Source organism: Myotis lucifugus, unplaced genomic scaffold (assembly GCF_000147115.1).
Source record: "Myotis lucifugus unplaced genomic scaffold, Myoluc2.0 scaffold_35, whole genome shotgun sequence".
Lineage (NCBI taxonomy): Eukaryota > Metazoa > Chordata > Mammalia > Chiroptera > Vespertilionidae > Myotis > Myotis lucifugus.
Window position 1 is genome coordinate 1409920 of NW_005871083.1, and position 20485 is coordinate 1430404.

Genomic DNA, 20485 nt, shown 5'->3' on the forward strand with positions numbered 1-20485 from the left:
AAATAAATCTCTTAGCTAAACAGACACTTTCCAAAAGACATCACCATTTCCCAGAATACAGAGTGAGTGACCTAGAAACCAAGGCCAGAAAAGAACCTCTGGGACGGAGGTAGCTTTCTTCCTTCCTCCCCTCCTCCCCCTTCCCTCCCGGCCTCCTCCTCTCGTGTTCTTTCTCCCTCTCCTCCTTCCTTCTCTTGCTGTCCGAAGAGCTGTGTAAGTATTGACCACTGTGGCATCTTCATTGAGTTCGTTCTTCAACAAACGTTCATTGAACACTTGTTGTGTGCCAAGCTCTGCCCATGAGCACGGTGGTTCCCAAAACTCAAAACTCGAGAGAATGAGTTCAAGCCTTCACAGGTTTCCGCCTCAGGCCTGCTAACATCGGTGTCCCCATGAGTGCAGGTACATTCAGGCACAACGGGATGGAAGGAAGAGAGCCGAAGGCAAGACACACCTCATGGCATCTCACCTCGCCAGGTACCAGCTTGTGTGCTTGGGGCAGGTGATGGGACAGGTTATTCTGACCTTACTTTCCTGCTCTGTCAGATGGAGATAACAAAACCTGCAGGTGGTGTTCGTAAAGGCCCTGACACATAGGGAAAGGCAGCTTTATGTTATTACTCCATTTGTATCCAGTTCTTGTATGTCTTACCTTTGGGGAAGGGCTTGTGTTTTAGACGTTTAGCTGCTATACTGTTTGCTGCACATAGACTTCGTTTTCATATCTTTATAGAGATGATACATTTTGTGTCATTGCATAATGAATTGTGTTGTCCCATTCAGTATGCTTAACCTTCGATTCTACTTTATAGGATAGAAATATTGCCACTCCTACTTCATTTGTTTGCTTCTTTGTATTTCGCTGGAATCACTTTAAGTCATTTAAAAGTCAAAGTCTCTGTCTTTTAAAAGCAGACTTTGGTTCAGACATTTAGTGTAATAGTGTGTGTGTGTGTGTGTGTGTGTGTGTGTGTGTAATTTTACTCCTTTATTAAACTTTTAGAACTCAGTTTTGGCCAAGCAGTTTTTGAGGAAAAACAATGACTCATTTAAAGAGGAAAGAAAAAAAGATAGGAAAAATGTTGGCCATTGGGCGGCTCTGACCTCGTAGAACTCAGTGCCCTCACCTTCACAGGGATCCAGAACAAACGAAGGCGGATGAAGGCAAAGACGGCGATGGTGTGTGAGAGAGAACCACACCAGTGAAGGTGAGAAACAGTGGAGGGGTGAGTGGCGCTAATCTAATCGTGGGAATCCAGATCTAGAAGAGGCCCCGGACTAGAAAGCCGCAGCTGGCTCGTTTCACAGTGCGGAGAATGACTTGGCGAGATCACGCAGGCTGCTGGGCAGAGCAGCGCCCATACTCACATCTGCTGGGTCACCATGTCCCTAAACCCTGGGCAGCTGGAGGGAGCAGACTACGTCCTGAAGGGCTTACTTAAGGAAAATCAGGCCGAAGCTTCCTTGCTAACGTTAGGAGGGAAATGTGGAAGAACAGGCTCCAATACAATCAGTGGTTATTAACGAGAAGAAAATTCGTATCTTCCTCTGTGTGCTCATAGCTCAGGGTATACCCAGCCTATAGGAAACGCAGTGAGCAGCGTGGACCGGTATCTCTAAATGCATCAGGAGAGCTGGAAAGGTCACTAAATATCTGGGAAGTGAAGTATGTGACACATGAAAGCTTTCGGGTTAAACACGCGTATCAATGGGGGAAGGCAGGATTCCATTTACCAAACTATGAAAACGCTTGCGTCTGAGGAGGCACCCCTGCATCTGTATTCAGACGCACCCAGAGGTAGCCGTACAAATAGCTCTGTAAGTGGGAAACGAGGGCAATGGTTGCAGAAGTGACTGGTCTAAATTTAGCTGGAGGCCCAGGAATGAGATCTCGGGTTTCTGGTATCCAGACCTTGGAATGTGGTTTCTGAGGGCTTAATAGGCTCTGAGAGGTGGTCACTGAAATGCCAGCGTACTCACGTCTGCGTAGATGTTGGTGCCAAACACAGGAGCCCAGTAGGACGGCTCGTCTTTGCAGTGCGCCGGACAACGAACCCTGGAAAACAAGAAGCATTTGTGTGATGGTCATGGTCAGCGGGAAACAAAACTTCTTGAGAAGCAGCTGGCCCTCTTTCTTTGAATTTCAAGATGTCAGTTCTTAGATGGCAGGAAACTATCATACTGTTTATTCTTTTTAAAAAAAATAAAAGCCCTGGCCGGTGGGTCCGTTGATTAGAGCATCATCCTATATACCAAAAGGTTGTGGGTTCAACCCCTGGTCAGGACACATACCTAGGTTTTGGGGTGTGCACGGGAGGCAACCAATTGATGTTTCTCTCTCACATCGATGTCTCTCTCTCTCTCTGTCTCTAAAGTCAATAAACATATCCTCAGATGAGGATTAAAAAAAGAAGAGAAAAATATATACTCCTCCCACTCTAGCAGTGGTAAAGATATGTTTCCTCTTCTTAAATAGTTCATACAGAATTTAAAAACCCCATAGAAAAGACACTCACAGACAACAAGGTGAGAGGGGATACATATCTAAGGGAGGGGAGTAGGGGACTGTGAAAGGTGGTCCCTCTCATCCTTGGGTGTTGGCCAGTTCATACGTGGGCACATTATGGAGATTATAATCAATAGGCTTTTTAAAGGTCACTTCCCCGTGTGGGGGAGGAAAGGAGTGGAGGGCCCTCACCTCCGTGAGTCACAGACTATTCCCGGGAGGGGGTGCCGATAACCTGAGGCGGAAAGGCGTCACGTCACCGCCATGTCAGCCACCACATCCCTGATCCCTGCCCTCAGCGCAGGGGATAGAGGATGAGGCGCTGCCTGGAACTGGAGACGGGTGGGCCCAGCCAAAGGCAGGAACTTCGCTTAAGAAAAGGCCTTTTGTCTTGATCTGGAACAGTGCACCTCAGCGGGGGCCCAGGGAGGGAGGGGAAATCCAAATGTGGCCCGGAAGCCACCTGGCCCCAGGACAGCAGGATGGCGGGAGGGAGAGCAGCCAGGCAGGAGTGAGGGCCTGGATGGTGCGGGGAGGGCGCAGGGGTGGCAGAGAGAAAGAGGGTGTGTGTGTGAGGGATTTCGAAAAAGAAACCAGAAGTCAGGGAAGAACGTTCTTTCCTAGATCTTCTGGAGTGGCAGGCCAAAGCCGACCGTTTGCATACGTGTCCTATGTCAAGTTTGTCTTTTTGTGTTTTATTTGGTTGAGATCACTTCCTTCAGCTTCTCTTTAATATTTGGGGAAATCTACTAAGAGGTTGCTATCCTCACTTGAGCATTTGGTGGGGGGAGAGTCAGAACGGCGGTGGTGATGGTGGTGGTGATGGCGGTGGTGATGGCGGTGGTGATGGCGGTGGTGATAGCGGTGGTGAGGGTGGTGGTGGGAGCCTCCTAGGAAGGGAGAGAGCTCCAGAGGAAGGCGGGTAGCAAAGGGGAGGAGTCAGGGCCCCCTGTCCAGTCTCCAGCCTCCTGTCCCTCGCCCGCTCCCTCCGTGGGCTGGACTCTGCTCACACCTCAGGGGTGTCCACCTGTCAGTTTCAGCTCAGTCTTTCCCTGGGAGAACCCACCAGCTTCCAGGCCCAGGGTAAGGGTTCACTGGATGCTACATCACCAGCGTCTGAGAGGACCTTGTGGGCACTTCAGACACAAATGCTACGAGGACACTCTTTATTTTACGTTATGATGCATCCTCCTCCAAAATCAGCCACTTAAGGTTTGGAAGATGCGTGTCAACCTGGTCCTTAAACACACGGTGGCACATCCGCAGAATGGAACACCGTCGGCGACATGAAGGAATAAACCGGACACGCTCAACAACACGAATGGCTCCCGCAGCATGCAGAGAGCGAGGGCCCGACACAAGGTCTGCACGCTGTGGTGCTCCACTTATAGAAATCCCACAAAAGGCAAAATCAGGGTGACAGAAGGAGATGGTGGTTTGTGGGGATGTGGGGAAGGGGTGAGGGAGGGGAGGGCCTGACCACAGGGAACTTTCTGTCTCGATTGCGGCCAGGGTTGCACGATTGTGCACTAATCAAAACACGTTGAATTGTAAACTTATAATGGGTGCGTTTTATTGTATGCAAATCATACCCCCAAAACTGGGTTTTCATAAGCTGTTTCTAAACTGAGGCATAGAAAATATCACAGCTCCGGCAGAGGAATCAACGAGCCGATAGAAATGGACCAGCAGCGCGAAGCCTGCAGAGTTCTAGACTGATCTAAGAGGTCACAGTGACAAATCTCCAGGTCGGCCTGAGGGGCTTGGGAGGAGCCACGTGGCGAATGAAGTCATTTCTACATGTGTGAGCACTCTGGCCAGTGAGGGGAGGAGCAGCAAATGGACAGCTAAGTTCCCAGAACTGAGTCTGGGACCAGCTGCCCACTGAGCTCGGCCAGGAGCGTCTAACGAGGCTGGTCCCTGGCTGGGCCATCCCAGAGATCCAGCTCTCAGCGGTCAGGGTAGGGTCCCCGGGAATCTGTGCGTCTAATGCCTCTCAGACTATTCCAATGTGCAACCAGGGTTGAGAACCAGCGGTGCCAGGGAAGGTCGAGTGGCCCTTGGCTTTGAACACGAAAGGACTGCTTTCCTGGGCATACGCATTCAAGGGCCATATCCGGATCTCCACTGTACTTCGCTGCCAGGAGATGACCCCCAACCCAGCACGGCACCTTCTCTCAGGCCCCACGTTTGCAAACCCAGATGCCAGTGGGCCTTACCTTGGGCAGTGGGTCCCTGGCTTCTCAAATGGGCAGAGCTGAGCGACGGTGGTGTAGCAGTCCAGGTCTTGCACTGTGAACAGGAGCCATCAGGAGAGGGTCAGGTCAAGAGCTAGCCTGGGCCTCGGGTCACCCGCCTTTGAAATGGACGGCCTGATACCTGGGTTCTAGGGGTTCACTGAGCCCTCCAATAGGGCTGGTGAGAACAGGTGCCAAGCCCCAGCGCTCCTGGCACTCCACCCGAGACCACTCAAGGGATGAGACAAGCCCATGCCTGAACGTGTTTACTGGCCAGGGATGCTACCACCGCAGCAGCTTCTCCGTGGATCGACTATACTTCTCGTTTGCAGAGTGCTTTTCGATTTTGAAACCTTTCCCCTACTTCGTCATGTTGGATCCCCGTGGCAGGTATTATTGTAATTATAAGAGGAAACGGGGGCTCAGAAAAGCTGAGACCTCGCAGGACATGGATGAAAATCCAGGTTTCCAATTCCTGGGCCTACAGCTGTTTCAAAGGAGGCCAGGGACTCTTTTCTGCAAAGTCACGTGTTTAAACAACAGATGTAAGAAAGTGGTTCTAATACTGACCACCTGCTGTGTCTGACAGCATGTCCCCATCTAGTCCAGAGCTGAGTAAACTCTTGCTTAAAAGACCAGAGAGTAAATATTTCCAGCTTGGTGGGCCCTATGATCTATGCTGCAAAGAAACCACACATAGACGATGCATAAATGAATGGGCATGGCTGTGTGCCAATAAAACTTTATTTCCATAAACAGCAGGATTTGGTCTGAAGGAGGTCGTGACTGAAAAGCATGCTCTCCCATGGATGCATCCCATCCAACCAAATGAACATACCCCACGTTTCCCTCTCTTGTCCATGGCAGACATTACTAATCTATCAAGCTCTGTTTTCTGCTGAGCCCAGAATGAGGCCCTAGCATCCATCTCAACACAATGCTCTAGGAATAGGTAGTCACTATCAAGCAATAGAAACTGATCCTCCCTACGCAACCTATTAGCTACTCCAGACCCAGGTGTTGGTGTTTCTGTGACATTCAGCTGAAACGCCAAGCCTGTGCTTCTGATTTAGCTCTCTGGGGCCAATGCCAAGTTCAGATATGTTTAGGAATTAGTTAGAGGACCGATTCCTGAGAACAGCATTAGTAGCAGGCAGAATAGACATTAAATCCATAACGGAGGGGAATGGCATTTCCAGGGAAACCCAAGATAACCCATGTATTATGGTCACATAAAAAAAAAAAAAAAAAAAAAGCCACCAGCTTACCTTTCACTTTTGACACCGTGAATGAGCTGGATGCCTTGTATTTGCTATAGAAGGAAACATTCGGTAAATGCAAACAGAATGGCTTGTGCACTTGCTCCCACGTTTATTTTATTTACAGCTTCAATGTTTCATTTCCCTACTTATCTCCCACCAACCCGAAGGCCCTGAGAACACCTAGAGCAGGATCTAGGAATGAACTTTCCGAACACAGCTCATTAACTTCTCTGGGGCAAGGACCCCTCAGGCAGCCCGAAGGAGCCCAGGCACCCCTGCTCAGAGCGACAGTTTTAAAATGCATATGATAAATTGAAAAGACTAAAGGAAAATCAGTTATTATTAATATCATTATCAAACGATTAAAACAAATTAGCATTAGAGTAATAGCCACCCGTGTTATGAACGCATTAAGAACAGTTTAGAGGTGGGCCTCTCACTGCCGTCATTTCAGCGTAAGAACGCAGACTGTTTTGCGATGTCTGCAGCAAGTCCGAGTCCACCAGTGGGAGAGTCGCCAGTGCTGCTAACCTAGTCTGGTTAGGAGCCAACATTCATAATGGAAGGGCATGCGGCATTGCAATGAGAAGCTAGTAAAAATAAAGCTTTAATTTGCTTTATGTTGATTTCGCACATTCCCTGAATTCTAAAATGTGAAGAGCCCGTTCTAGGTGCAAAGCTGGGCATTGAACCAGAGGTGGCTCTAGGACAAGCGTCCCAGGCAAGCAGGATCTGAACCTGGCCACGCCCACAGCCTGCACTGAGACGCCTCCTGAGGTCGCCCAACTGGCATCTCTGTGAGCACCTCCTTGGCTTTGGCTGACAATTCCTTGCTCTTTTTTTTGTTTACATAACCCTAGGTCCTTAGCTAAGATGGGAGGGGGTACTCGGACACCCCTTGAAGAGCTGGACCTTTCAGAGAGGATGTCTCCTGTCATTTTTGAAACGCTCAGAGTGGCCTCACAATTCGCACGGGACATGCTGCCTTGAACAATCACGGAGCATTTGCTCGGTGCTTCCTTGTCACAGACGCCGGGCTAGGCCCTGACACGCTGTGCCATCGTGGATTAGTGGGTGTCAGCCCCGGGGCCTACCATGGTCCTCATTTACAAATGAGGGTGCGGCCACCCAAAAGATGAAGAAACCGCCCAAGGTCATGCACAGGGAAGAAGCAGAGCCAAGTCTGTTTGACCCCATGACCTCTATTGGGCTTTATGGTCCCAGGTCACTCTAGCCTCTTGTCCCATAGAGGTCAACACATGGCCTCCTCACCGAGCCCCAAAAAGTCAGCATAGCCAAGGACTGTCTGGCCCATCCACCAGCCACATACCTTATGTGAGAACATTATCGTGGAAAAAAAAGTGTTTAAAAAATGAAAAGCCTCATTCTTGGGAAGAAAAAGTGCTAATCCAGAATTAGCCTATAAACGCAAAGATACCATCAACTGTTAGTGATAACGTGCCTGATGGTTCTTGGGGACAAGGAAGCAAGGCAAAGCGGAAGCCGAAACCCAACCAAACGAGAGAGGGAGAGAGAGGGAGGGGGCACACACTACCGGAGTGAAAATATGCTGAGCTGCCTATGGGCGAGTTCTGAGTCATGGGCTAAGGTCATCTCTCAATAATACTTTTATAACCAGAAAACGTTGTAAGGAACCCCGCTCACAGAATAGTTACCTCAGAGACTCCATGCCATTTCTCTCAGACTTGACGAAAAAGGGGACCCGCCCGTTCCTGGTGATGTCCACCAGGCCTCCTTTGTTGTCCAGGATCCCGTAGTGAATGGCGGCCCGGCATATGCTGGACGACTGCGGAGGGGAAGACCGTGAGTGCCCGGAAGTGATCCTGGTCGGCCGACCCCAAGATGCCTGTCTTCAACCCACAAGAAGCCAAACAGTCGGGCCGAAGCTCACCCCACCTCCGACTCCTGCCTCTCTCCAGAACACGTGCGCCTTTGTCCCTGGGCTGCTTATCTTTAAAAGCCCATCCGAGGGGCTTGACACAGTCAGAACAGCGACAAACAGCCCTTCTCCCCATGCAGTGGTGCACGTTAACGCCATGTGAACGGGGCGTCTACACGGACACGGGGCTTCCCGAGGGTTGGCCCCAGTGCCCCAAAGCGGCTACACCAGTTTGTGGGCCCACAAACACTCACAGATCATCTCTGCAAACAAAGGTCAGACAAAGGCGGGGAAGGGAAACCTTTTCCCCTGAAAACCACCAACCTCCTTTAAAAACACAGGGCAGCAAGCCATTTAAAGAAAAACTGGCTACTTACACTTTCATAAAAGAGAGTTCCGAAGACCTTCGCCTTGTTGCTCAGGCAGCCTGCTGGGCACTGGTACCTGACGGGAGAAAGGAAGCGATTTCCACAGGTGAACACGACTCCGCATCGCCGTGCAATTACCCCTGTTTTCTTCAGCAGCTCTGTCATCACACGCAGAAACGCTCCGGTGATGTGGGATCCATCGTTTTCTGGCAAGTCCCAGGTCGCCCAAGCTGAAGCTGATAGTCACGTGAACACAATTACAGATTCGGTTTGACCTTCTTAACGACTGCTTTCAGGTGCTTAATTAACATTTGTGTTTAAGGCAGAGATGTGACTATCAGTAGTTCTCAACCTTGGCTGCACATTAGAATCACCTGGGAATCTTTTTAAAATCCTGATTTCTGGGCCTCATCCTCCAGAAATTCTCTTTCTTTGTTATGGGATGGGGCCACAACATTAGTAACAAAGAAACAGAATTTCCAGAGGATGAGGCCCAGAAATCAGGATTTTAAAAAGATTCCCAGGTGATTCTAATGTGCAGCCAAGGGTTGAGAACCACTGCCCTTAGAGATCGTACTGACTGTCGCAAACTCATGTTAAAGCAATTGGGAACTCATGTGAAGCAATTACACACGAGATCAGCTAAGCAGCATGAGCGAGTCAGTGCCTGGAGAAGGCTGAAACCACGTCAAACTGAGATTTCGGGACACTGGTTTTGGACACTGTTTTTTTCTTCATACTTTGTTGTTGTGGTTGTTCTCCTGAGTTACTTGCAGTGAACAAGAATACTTTTTAAAGTCAGAAAATAAGCCCAGTAAATGTTATTTTTATAAAAGCACCAGGTCCAGCCCTAGCTGGTTTGGCTCAGTGACTAGAGCGTCGGCCTTCGGACTGAAGGGTCCCAGGTTCGATTCCGGTCAAGGACACATGCCCAGGTTGCGGGCTCGATCCCCAGTGGGGAGGCAGCTAATCAATGATTCTCTGTCATCATTGATGTTTCTATCTCTCTCTCCCTCTTCCTTCCTCTCTGAAATCAATAAAAATATTTAAAAAAAAAAAAAAGCACCAGGTCCAGAAACAGGATGTGCCAGATGGTGGGACGGCTTCTCAGCCAGACCCTGGGACACTGGGAACACTGGTGTGCACAGGTGGGGGTGAGCTATGCTTCTTGACTGGAGGTCTCTAAGAGTCGTGGTGTGGACGGACCCTTGCCTTCTCCCTGCCCAGGGAGGCTCCCATCTGGGACCCTTTCGATGCTACCTCACAAAGGATACTTTTTAAACCTTGGCATTTTTCCCCATTGAGCACGCGGGCGTGATGCTGTCATCATGAGCTTGCGGGACAGAAGTCCCATCGTCACAATGGGACAATCAAGAGCGTTCCTAACATCCTAGAGCCATGAGTATGGGTGTGGATACCCCTCGCCGACGCTGTGTGCTTTTTCCGAGTCGCCCAGCACACAGGGAGATGTGCAAATGTCCCCGACACTGCAGGGACGGCTGCACCACCACCATTGCCGCATCTTGCTCGTCTCACCAACACATGGACGGCTGGCTTCTGCAGTACTTGCTGGCCCGCACCAGCTGCTCAAGGCACGAGGTCTGAGCCTCCTGAACGGCCTCATCCTGGGTTGCTAAAGCCTGTTTCCTGACACGCCTGCCCAAGGCGGAGCCAGGCGCTCTAGCGCACCCACGTCCCAGTCCCTGCGGCATCAAACGGAACCCGCGCCTTCTCTTCTCAGCGTGCGCGTTACATGACGCGATTCGGCTTTAGGTGAATGAGTGCCAGCGTCCAGAGGAAGCCGAGGAAGGACCCCTCTACCAAGGACGTGGTTTTCCAGCCGAGAACCTGAGCTTCTGCGTGAGGCCGCTGCACCTGTTGGCCGTTCGCTGCCAGAAAGTGCAGCCCCGCGGCACTGCCCAAACCAAACTCCTTCTTCTTGGGAGACATCCTTCAGCATCCGAGTGGACGGTACCCGATGACTCCATCCGCCAGATGAATGCATTCCACTGCCCGGGGCCACACTGGCAGCTCTTCCTCCAGCGGGGCCTCAGCAGCAGCTGACTCGGGTTCCGCAGCAGGCCTGCGGGAGCCACCGATGGCCACGGAGCTGCCACCCGCACATCCTAACACCACCCCAGCGTGATCCTCCGTGCACAGGACTCTGGGCCACCGTGTGACCCCCTCACACAGAGGTGTGATGGAGTCCCCAGTTACACAAAAACGTTGGTCAAGATTGTCACGTCTGTAGCACATGAGCCATGTACAAGTCTGGCATTTCTGCAGCTTGCAAATTCCTTTTGAGACAATAAGGCCGAGCATCTGTACTTTGAACACATCCTCCCGACGAGGGATGAAACACAACTGGAATGTATGTCCCGGCGGGAGGAGAACCAGAGCTTGGGACAACCGTCTAGGTCAGCGGTTCTCAACCTGTGGGTCGCGACCCCTTTGGCAGTCGAACGACCCTTTCACAGGGGTCGCCTAAGACTCCCGCATATCAGATATTTACATTACGATTCGTAACAGTAGCAACATTACAGTTATGAAGTAGCAACGAAAATAATTTTATGGTTGGGTCACAACATGAGGAACTGTATTTAAAGGGCCAGAAGGTTGAGAACCACTGGTCTAGGTCAAAGGTTATCAATTAGGGGTGCCCTTTTCCTCAGGGGATGTTGGCAATTTCTGGAGACATTTTTGGGGATCACAACTAGAGAGGTGCTGCTGACTTCCAGTGGGCGGAGGCCAGGGGTGCTGCTCAGCCTCCTACACTGCACAGGGCCCCCACCACAGAGCAGTATCTGGCCCTAAAGGTCAGTAGAGCCAAGGCTGAGGAACTCGGGTCTAGGCTGACAGAAATGGGTGATCTTTGTGTGCCACACTCTTACCTTAATAAAGGTTGGCATTCAGAGGGACCTGAATTTATGACACAGAGCAAGCTGAGTTACCTCCCCACTCAACCCTGGGAGCACACCGTTGTTGCTAAAAGTAGAGAATACCATCTTTTGTGAGTTTCTATCCAGCTTGGTTTGGGTGGCCACCCACTGGCTGATCATGACGTGACCCGTAGCCGGCAGCAGGGGCTGCAGGGGGCAGTGAGGAGGGATCCCGCCCAGGCCTCACCTGTTGCATGTGGATCCCTTGCACTTGTCCTTCATCTTGGTGTCACACCTGACAACTTGGGCTAGGAGAGAAATGCAGAAATAGTCATCACTGCAGGAACCAAGAGGATGGGACTGCGCTGGAAGACCCCGCCCCCCACGCTGAGGAGCTCTCTGGAATGTTCTGGAATCCAGGCCATTCCGGAGCAGGAGCATTGCCCAATGACTGCAGGCTTCAGGGGGGAGGTTCAAATCCCAGGTCCACCACTTTAGAGTAGTCGTGTGACCTTGGCCATGTTACTTCCCCTCTCTGAGGCTCAATGTCCGCGTGTAACGGGTGAATGTACAGTGTCTGTGGCATCAAGTGAGAAAGTGGCTGTAACCTTGGAGGGAGCCTGGCACACTGTAAGTGCCCCGTGGACCCTCGGGCTCTGGAGAATAAGCCTGATGCAGCCTGGAAGCGGAGACCAGGCATTCCCACCTGTGCCGTCTCCCCCACAGCCTTTGCCAAGCTTTCCTTTTTGCTTATTTTATGGGGACGTATAGAAGCCTCAGAGTAGTGTGATAATTGGACAAAAAGACATATTATGATTTTGCATTATTAAAAGAACCAATGGAACCGTTTCAAACCTCTGAACAGAAAAGAGTGTCAATCTATTTCCTGGTCAAAGAAGCTAAGGATGGCTAAACAAGCAGCAAGTCTGGGAAAAGGTACTTGAAGCCCAAGAGGATAGAGTGGCTGTCAGGGGCAGGGGAGAGAGTAGTTGAAAAAGAGGGGATGGTTTCTGAGCAAGATGGGCACGAGGTGAGTCCAGTTTACGCTGTTCACGGTCTAGGGGAGGATCAGAGAGAACCAGGCCGGGAGCAGACTGCCCAGGCCCACTGCTGTGTCTGTAAGAAAGTGCCCTCCAGAGCCCCGGCCTCCAGGAAAGGCGCCCAGCAGCAGTGTCAGGGGAACCAGAGCACTGAGCTCCAGCCGGGCGGAGAGCGAAGAAAGGAGAAGAGCCCTGTGAGGGGAGGTGTGCTGGGAACCAGGGCTGGGAACCAGGGGAGGGGGAAAGGCGACAGAGGTGAGCATGGGAGCGTTCTGGGACTTCCAGAAGTCTGGGGGAAACATCTAACTTCCCGCCCCAGGGGCTGTCTGAGGCAACTTGATGATCTCAAGTACAGGGAGATCCCCGCTGACACCAGGGCCCACAGTTACTGCAGACATTCCTCATAGCACCTTGTATTATTGCCCCATTTTATGGATGAGCACATTGAGTCTCAGAGAGTCAAATGGTATCCAAGTCCCAGAGCTGGTGTATGGAGAAGGACTGGGCTCACAGGCGCTAGCCTCCACCCTGCATGCTCTGTGCTCTCCCTTAGGGAGCCCGGCGCTTCCAGGCAGAACCCAGTTTCAGCCCAGGTCCCCTTTGAAAGGATAAGGTCTCACCTTAAAACAGCTGCCTGAGGGGAACTGTCACTCAAGCACAGCTCCTATAAATGGCTTAAAAATACCATTTTTTAGCAACACCTTAGAGTTATACTTCTGCAAGCTGCAGGCCACCCTGCTCCTGCTGTTTGTGGACTTGGAGCCCTCTGAACCCGTCAGCTCCCCTCCCCCACCCACCCCAAAGAAAATGGGCCCCTTCAGAGGGGGCTCGAGGGGGCACCCAGGGCAGAGAGGGAGCCTGACTCACTCATGTAGCTCACGGTGGACGTTTTCTTGGGTCTGACCACCCTCGGCTGAACCCAGTCGTGTTTCCCTTCAGTCACGGGCGCTGTCTCCACCTCGTTCATCTCGTCTGTTTCAGGTTTTTGGACGTAAGTCCCTTCTTCGTAGTGAAGATGGAAGGAAAAAAAATAAATGCTGAGATTCAACAAAAATGCACTTTGCAAAAAAAACAACACTTGGAACCTAAACTTGTTTGAGGTTTAGTTTGACAAAGAATCATTTCAGTGGCAAAGAGAAAGTTACATTTCAGAACAGACCTGGCCAGGTGGAATTCTACCAGCGAGTGAGATGGACAGACCCTGCTCACTGTGTCTGCTCTGGCCCCAGGGGCTGAGCAGGGTGAGAGGCTCAGCTCCACACCTGGATTATCATCATGGTTTCCTGTCCTGCCTCCTCCTGCACCATCATGTGCCCAAGGAAGTACATCCTCTGACCCCACACCATAGCTGCCTCCCTTAAGTTTTCACTGGGAGAAGGGCCTTTCTCGTTTATACACCCATTAAGGTACACGAAGACTCGTGTCAAAGGCCTTGGGCCCACTGCCCCTCATCTCCAGCACATCCTGCTCCCTTCTCTGCCCCAAGATCACTTAACCGAACTCAACTCCTTTCCTGCACTGAGGTGTGGCTACCCACTGACATTGGACCCGTCACGTAGAATGAGCCAGAGACCCGACTCTTGTTTTTTAAAAAAAGTGAGTTCATTGGGTCCCAATCTTTTCCCCATCCAAACATTATTATTTCTCCACAATGATCATGACAACCGTATATTAAGACATTCTGATTAACCGAACAGACTGCATTTCTTCTAAACATCAGTTCATTTATCTTCTAGTCTTCATCACAAAAGATAACTATTCACTGCTGGCCAGAACCTGTCATCAGGTTACCAAACCGTAAATTTCAGCCAAAGCAAAGCAGAGGTTTGCTATTTGCGTTTGCCTGAATGGCCTCCTCAAAGATCAACTGCTGCACATCTCTGCTGGGGGGCCGTGGCACCTTTACCGCATGCGCCCCTGTCCCCCCCGGATGTCTGTGGACCAGGCTTGCCTCCTGCTCTCCCTCCATGAAAGAATCGACAGAAATGTGTTTGGGTAAGAAGGGCTTCAAGGAGGAGGAATGAAGCACCCTCGTAGACCTCTTTGTGTCATTGGATTAATAATATTCAAGTCCCGTCAATCCCTCAGCCTTGTTACCACTTCTCCCTAAGGGCAATGGCCTCTCTTCTCCAAAGGGCGGACCGTGTTTTGTGTCTATACAAGACAAACATCGAGTGAAGGGCAGATGAGTGGTTCTCCAATGCTTTTTGAGGCTGGAATTCTTTGCTTCTGTTTCATAGCCAATTCCCTTTTGTTCAACCTCCACCCCAGGCGAACCTTGACCCAAGAGAATGGACGGGATTTAAGCTGGGAGGTGAACTGTGATCTTTCGCCTCAAGTCCGGTCCCTCGGGGATCATCCAGTGCTGCTTCTGGGCAGCTACCTCACAGCCGACTTGACTACCTCCTGCTTTCCTACCGCTGTGAGCTCCCTGAGGCCTGCAGCTAACCTGTTTCACAGCCCTCTGGATACCCAGCTCCCAGCACATAGTAGTTGCTCAATAAAATTTGCTGAATGAAAGATCATTAACGCCCCCCCCCCCCCGCCCCCGCAAAGAATTCTGTCTCTGGATTCCTTTGAAAAAAATATATTCCCCATGACATTTAAAAACATTTAGGAAGGGAATTCTGAAAGTACCATTTGTAGCCAAGAGCTATTAGGTGAAATCTTTATGAAGACACCAGGTTTGCAACGCCATTTGGCATGATCATCCGTCTCTGGTCTGCCTTCCCGTCAATGTAGCTACTCAGGTTTGCCCTTCACTGAAAGCCAGAGCTGTCTCTAGAATAACCAGGTTTTCTTCCACTGGCCTTTAGGGTTTTTATACCACATAATCGTGGCTTTATTCAGCCGAATATAGTTTGGTAAGGCAGTCTAAAGCATTTGAGGGCTCACTATTTAAGAAAATGGGCAGACAGTCCTCGCCCTCAGACACACACATGAAAAGTGGAATGCTTGCCCAGAAGACCGGCTCTATTTGAGCACATCCTAATTAAGATCCCCTGTGTGGACCCGCGCAGGCCTGGGGAAATTCCATGCCCGAGTTCACGGCCAGGTTACTGTGCGCACTGTCCATCCCGGACCTGGGGTCTCGGGGCACATAGCATTGCTTACATCATTCTGCAGATGCCCACCGCGGTCTGTGAGTGATAACAGCGCTCACAGCTAATGTTTCCTGAGCGCGGGCCTTTTCCCGTGTGTCCTCACAGCATCCTCTCGCTGCCCTGACAGACGTGATGAGCCTCATTCCACAGACAGAGAAACCGAGGCTCAGAGAGGCTAAGGGACCTGCCGAAGCTCACAGAGCTGAGAGTCAGACTGCCTTTCCCCGAAGCCCACACCCTTTTCACCACACCTGGCAAGGCGAGAGGGAACAAACCTCTCTTAAGGCCTGTCCTCATCCCTGCTCCATCTCCATTATAGGCCAGGCCCTGCCGTGCATGCTCCATAAGTAGCTTATGCAGGTCAGTCACTTGACAGGAGACTTGCTGCATGGTTAGCTAGGAAATTGGCACACCTGCCGAGTGAAGCTGGCGATTTCCCACCAGAAATAAAGAAACAAGTACAGGGGCTTCACTGGGTGGGCGAACCAGCAACTAAGGCATCGTTGTCTATATTTGTTCTTAGAAGTTGGCTCTCTTGGGGATGCGGGTATTGAAGTGAGATGACGTGAAGAACACACCCGCTCCGTGCCCCCGGAGGCACTGGTGTGAACCAGCAGTTGTAACTACAGGTGGTCAAGGTTCAGGGAGAGTCTGGCTGCTGTAAGAGCAGGAAGGCAGGTGCACTGCCAGTCTGTGTAGTCAAGGAAGGCTCCCTGGAGGAGGTGTGACACCAGAGCTGTGTTTCTAAGGAGGAGGAGGCATCTGTCAGGTTCCAGAGATGGATGAGACCCCCAGGCTGGGAGAGGACCAGTATTCCTCACCAGGGGATGAAGGACACCGTGCAGGCATAAGTACAGTCATACCTCCCACTTCTTCAAGGAGCTAACCACCTGTGTTTATAAAGCACGGACTATGTGCAGGTTGTTGCGCTAGCAACTCACATCCTTCTCATTGCTTTAATTGTGGGAGAACAGGAGGCAGGGGTTTCCAACTCTAGTCCACAGGCATCCGAGGGGGGCGGGGTGCATGCTGTAAGGTACAATGGGGTCCCCCACCCACAGAGATGTGCATCAGTTCATCTTTGAGAAGGCCCGTCAGCAAATGCAAATAGCAACTCTCTGCTCTGCTTTGGCTGAAATTTAACAGGACTTTACTGTCACGGTTACAGATGGGAAAACTGAGGCTCCAAGAAAGCACGTGGTATGCCTGAGTCCACACAGCCCGCGACGGTAAACACGACCCTGCTCCACCTGAACCCAGACAGCTCTGGGCCGCGCACACACCGAGCCCCTCGCCGTGGGGGACTCAGGAGGCGCCCCAATGGGCATCCTTCCTTGCAACCCCCAAATCTGATGGAGACTCAACCCCTGTGGGTGCCTGGGTGCTGGAGGCTTCATTTGGTGCGTGAACCAGCATCACAGTCTAGCTGTTTGTTTTTAAGTCCTTGTTTGTTGCTGTTTTATATCAAACTATAAGCACAGTCCCAGGGCCTGCCTGAAGAGGACCGTGGAGACGGGACCTGACATGCCTGCCTGTTGCCCTCAGCCTGCACTCTTCTCCTAGTCCCCAGGCCCCCGGGGTTGACACCATAACCCTCTTTTCACAGGAAGACTGAGGCTCAGAGAGACCACCTGCCCAGGGCCCCACCACTGGGATGGGCGAGGTTGATAGTCTCAGAGCAGGTTGCCAGCCTCTAAAACCCATGCTTGGCTCACAAATCCAGGGAGCAGAGGGGGCGTATCAGGGAACAGTTCATCAAAGACGGGCGCGTGGAGACAGAGAAGAGGATGGCCTGAGAGGACACGGGAAGCGGGAGAAATTCCATTTAGCAAACGCTTACGGGTAGATCAATGGAACAGAAGAGAACCCAGAAATAAACCCACACCTTTATAGTCAATTAATATTTGACAAAGGAGGCAAGAACACACAGTGAGGTAAAGATAGTCTATTCAATAAGCGGTGTTGGGAAAATTGGACAGATATGTGCAAAAAAGTGAAACTAGACCACCAACTTACGCCATACACAAGAGTAAACTCAAGACCATGCTGCCTCATGCCTCCAGGCCCTTGCACATGCTGTTCCCCCTGCCGGAAACGCCTTTCACTTCTCTCATTACTAGGCTACGTCTTCTTCCTTAAGGACACCTGCTGGGGAAGCCCTCCCTGACCCCATTAACCAACAGCCGATGTTCCTGCTCGAAGCTCCCGGCAAACAGTTACTTCCCCTGGAAGACGAGAATCACTCCTGGTGGCCATGACCCCCTGGACCTCAGTTTCATGAGGGCAGGTCCATGACTCTGGTCGCCATAGTGATCCCCACCGATATCACCCAGCTGCGCCCTGGCACACAACAGGTGCTCAATGCATTTATACCAAATGCATGAGTTCTCATTGGTGCCTGAGATGTATTATGGAAGATGGTGTAATCACACCCATTTGCTGATGGGTAGAGGGATCGCCTGGTTGGAACGCCAGCCGCAAACCTGGTTTGTTGCTTCTTCTGTCCCTGCCCCCTTCCCCAACGGGCAGAATCAGCAATGAACCTGGGCCCCTGAGAGGGTCTGGGGCCCCCCACTAGCCACCAGTGTGTTCACCCCAGAGCCCACAGAACTGACCCCACGACCCCTCCATCAGGGAGGGCCTGGCACAGAGGGCGGCTCTCGCTGTGTACCCAGCCCCCCTGCCAAGCCCCTCTGAGCCATCACGAGGCCTGTGGATGGAGCCACATGCAAAAACTCATCTTAACTGTAAAAACACGGAGAGGCCCTTTGGCCCAGCTATGCCTCTCCTGGGACGGAGCCTGAGGAAATATTCCCAATTGTGAGCAATGCTTTAGGCACGAAAACTGTGCATTGTTTACAGTAGAGGGGTGAGTGGAAACATTCTGAGTGGCGACAACAAACACGTGGGGTGGGGGCTGGAACCTGCCCAGCCTCGGAGAGCCCAGGTTTGCCTGGGAGGGGGCGGTAGGTGTGGGACAAGGAGGGAAGGTTACCCTGAGGGACAGCCCTGCCTAGCCGGGAGCTCCCGGGAACATCACAGTCTAGCTGTTTGCTTTTAATTCCTTGTTTGTTGTCTGTCTCATATCGAACTATAAGCACCAACAAACAAGGACAGGGACCTGTCTGAGGGGATGCTGCGTTCAAGTCCAGCTCAGAATCTGGCCATGGGATCTCACTGGGGGCACCTCCAGGGCAGCCGTGGGTCCCCAGGGAACCGGGGGACTGAACCCCGAGTCTTCTGTGCCCAAGGAGGAGGAAGGAGGGAGGGAGGCGGGGTGCTGAGGGCGGCTGCAGCAGGGCTGGGGAGGGGGCACCTTGGGCTCCATTGTTCCCGTCTCGGGGTTTGTGCTTTGCATGAGCTGTTCTGTGACTCACGGTTTTGAAGTCATTTCCTACCTCGGTAACACAAGTTGTTCTTGCAGCCACCTCCGTAGCTGGGCGGGCACTGGGAGCAGGGCCGGCCGGTTTTGTACGGGGCCTCTCCAATCCAGTTCCCCCTGAGGACAGACAGAAACAGTCAGGAGGGGCCGCCACTCGAGGGCCCAGGTCACCCCATTCCTGGCCCCACTCGGGTCTGACCACAGTGGGGGAGGAGGACGGTGGTTGCCATGTAAAGGGAAAGAGGAGCTGCCGGGGCCCCTCTGAGCGCAGAGTCTAAAGAATTCTAGAAGAACCCCAGCTGAGAGCGACATGTCCCCTCCCTGACCTTAGTGTGTGTGCCAACACCCGCTGGCCCCACAGGTACCGCTGCTGCTCCCCTCACACAACTCAACACTGTCCACCCCACCCAGCCCCAGCGCCTTGGTCCCGGAAAGCTGCCAGGACCCCTCTTTTCAAACATTTTCAAATGAGTGAGTGTTTGGACCACACACCCAACCCAGATCACCCATCCTTCCAGCACCCAGAGGGACATGCTGGAATCCAACCCTTTGACACAGGAAGGAACTGAGGCTCAGAGAGGCTCAGCGACTTGGCTGAGGTCACCCAGCGAGATGGGAACCCAGGCTGTGGGGCTCAGAGCCTCTGACCACACTCGGCTCTTAGGGCTGAGACCAAGGTCCCTCTGAGCAGCCCAGGCACCGTCCATCTCCCTCGGAAGTTCCTGGGGCAGGAGGAACATCACAGTCTGGAGGCCACTCGGTGAGATTTCTCCGGGGGCCAGGGAGCAGGTGGTGAGTGGAATTCCCAAATCCTTCTCATAGCATCTAAGTCTTTGGCAACACAAACTGGAGCTGTGAGTGACCGGGGACCAGGCTCTGTGATTTGTTCTAGAAACTTCCTACGTGGTCACCTAGTCATCCATTTGTTCTCCCAGGAAAGGGATTCGGGCCTGCTGCTAGGCCATGCCGGGCCCCCGCCTCCTCCAGCTGAGTGGTGAAGAGCAGATGCCCTAGTTCAGACCCCAACCCTGCCAGCTGGGTGACCCCCGCTTTCCCCAGCCCTGAGCCCATCTGCTCTGTAATGGAGGGTGGGGGGGCTACAGGTGAGTGACTGTATGGACACCTCAGACCCAGGCCCGGCTCAGGTGAAGGCCACACGCTCTGAGCGCTTCCTAAGCCAACAAGCGTGTCCAGGTGATGTTTCTGACAGCTTTCCAGGGAGGCCAGGGAGGGCCCTGTGGGTGTTGGCCAGAAGACAAACTGCAAAAACGCGCTCTCTGTTTAACCTCCGGCAGCTCAAAATAGCGGATGGCATCACCCAGGGCCGTGTGGGCATCAGGCTGGGGACGGAGGTCGGGGGCCCATTACACGCTCATCGCTTCAACCCCCACATACCCGGGTGACGAATGGTAGTGTCCTCACCATGCTCAGACCCCCCCTTAGCTGGCCACCTCTGCTCGGGACACGCAGGCTGGCTAGGCACTCATGGGGGCCTTTGGAAGGGCTCCCCCGAGCAGCCCCCTGCCAGGCAGACCGAGAGGGGCCAGAGCCTGTCCTGTTGCCGGGTTAGACTCAGTAAGTTTCTTCAGACTATCTGGACCCCCAGGTGGCTCATCCCTCCCCCGGCTGAGACGCCAGCCGATCGAGGGTTCTGGATTTCCTCGAGGACGAGCCACACCTCTGATGTCCAGGAGGAACAATGCTCGAGTGAGCGTGTACGGAGGGCTGGCTGGGCGCCAGGCTCTGCACCAACGCCCTGGCCATGGACAACCGCTTTACTCTTCCAACAGCCCCGTAAAGTAAGTGT

General features: G+C 52.3%; 1 protein-coding gene across 1 annotated transcript in view; it reads right to left on the bottom strand.

The window, feature by feature from the left end:
* CRISPLD2 (cysteine rich secretory protein LCCL domain containing 2) overlaps positions 1–20485 on the bottom strand; it is a 65534-nt gene that overhangs the window by 16713 nt on the left and 28336 nt on the right. The window contains exons 6-13 of the mRNA XM_006087017.3: positions 18695–18795; positions 13060–13194; positions 11400–11460; positions 8283–8349; positions 7682–7812; positions 6012–6055; positions 4726–4798; positions 1981–2056 (exon numbers count right to left, since the gene is read on the bottom strand). Coding sequence (XP_006087079.1) covers positions 1981–2056; positions 4726–4798; positions 6012–6055; positions 7682–7812; positions 8283–8349; positions 11400–11460; positions 13060–13194; positions 18695–18795 — 688 coding nt within the window. The remainder of the gene's footprint in view (positions 1–1980; positions 2057–4725; positions 4799–6011; positions 6056–7681; positions 7813–8282; positions 8350–11399; positions 11461–13059; positions 13195–18694; positions 18796–20485) is intronic.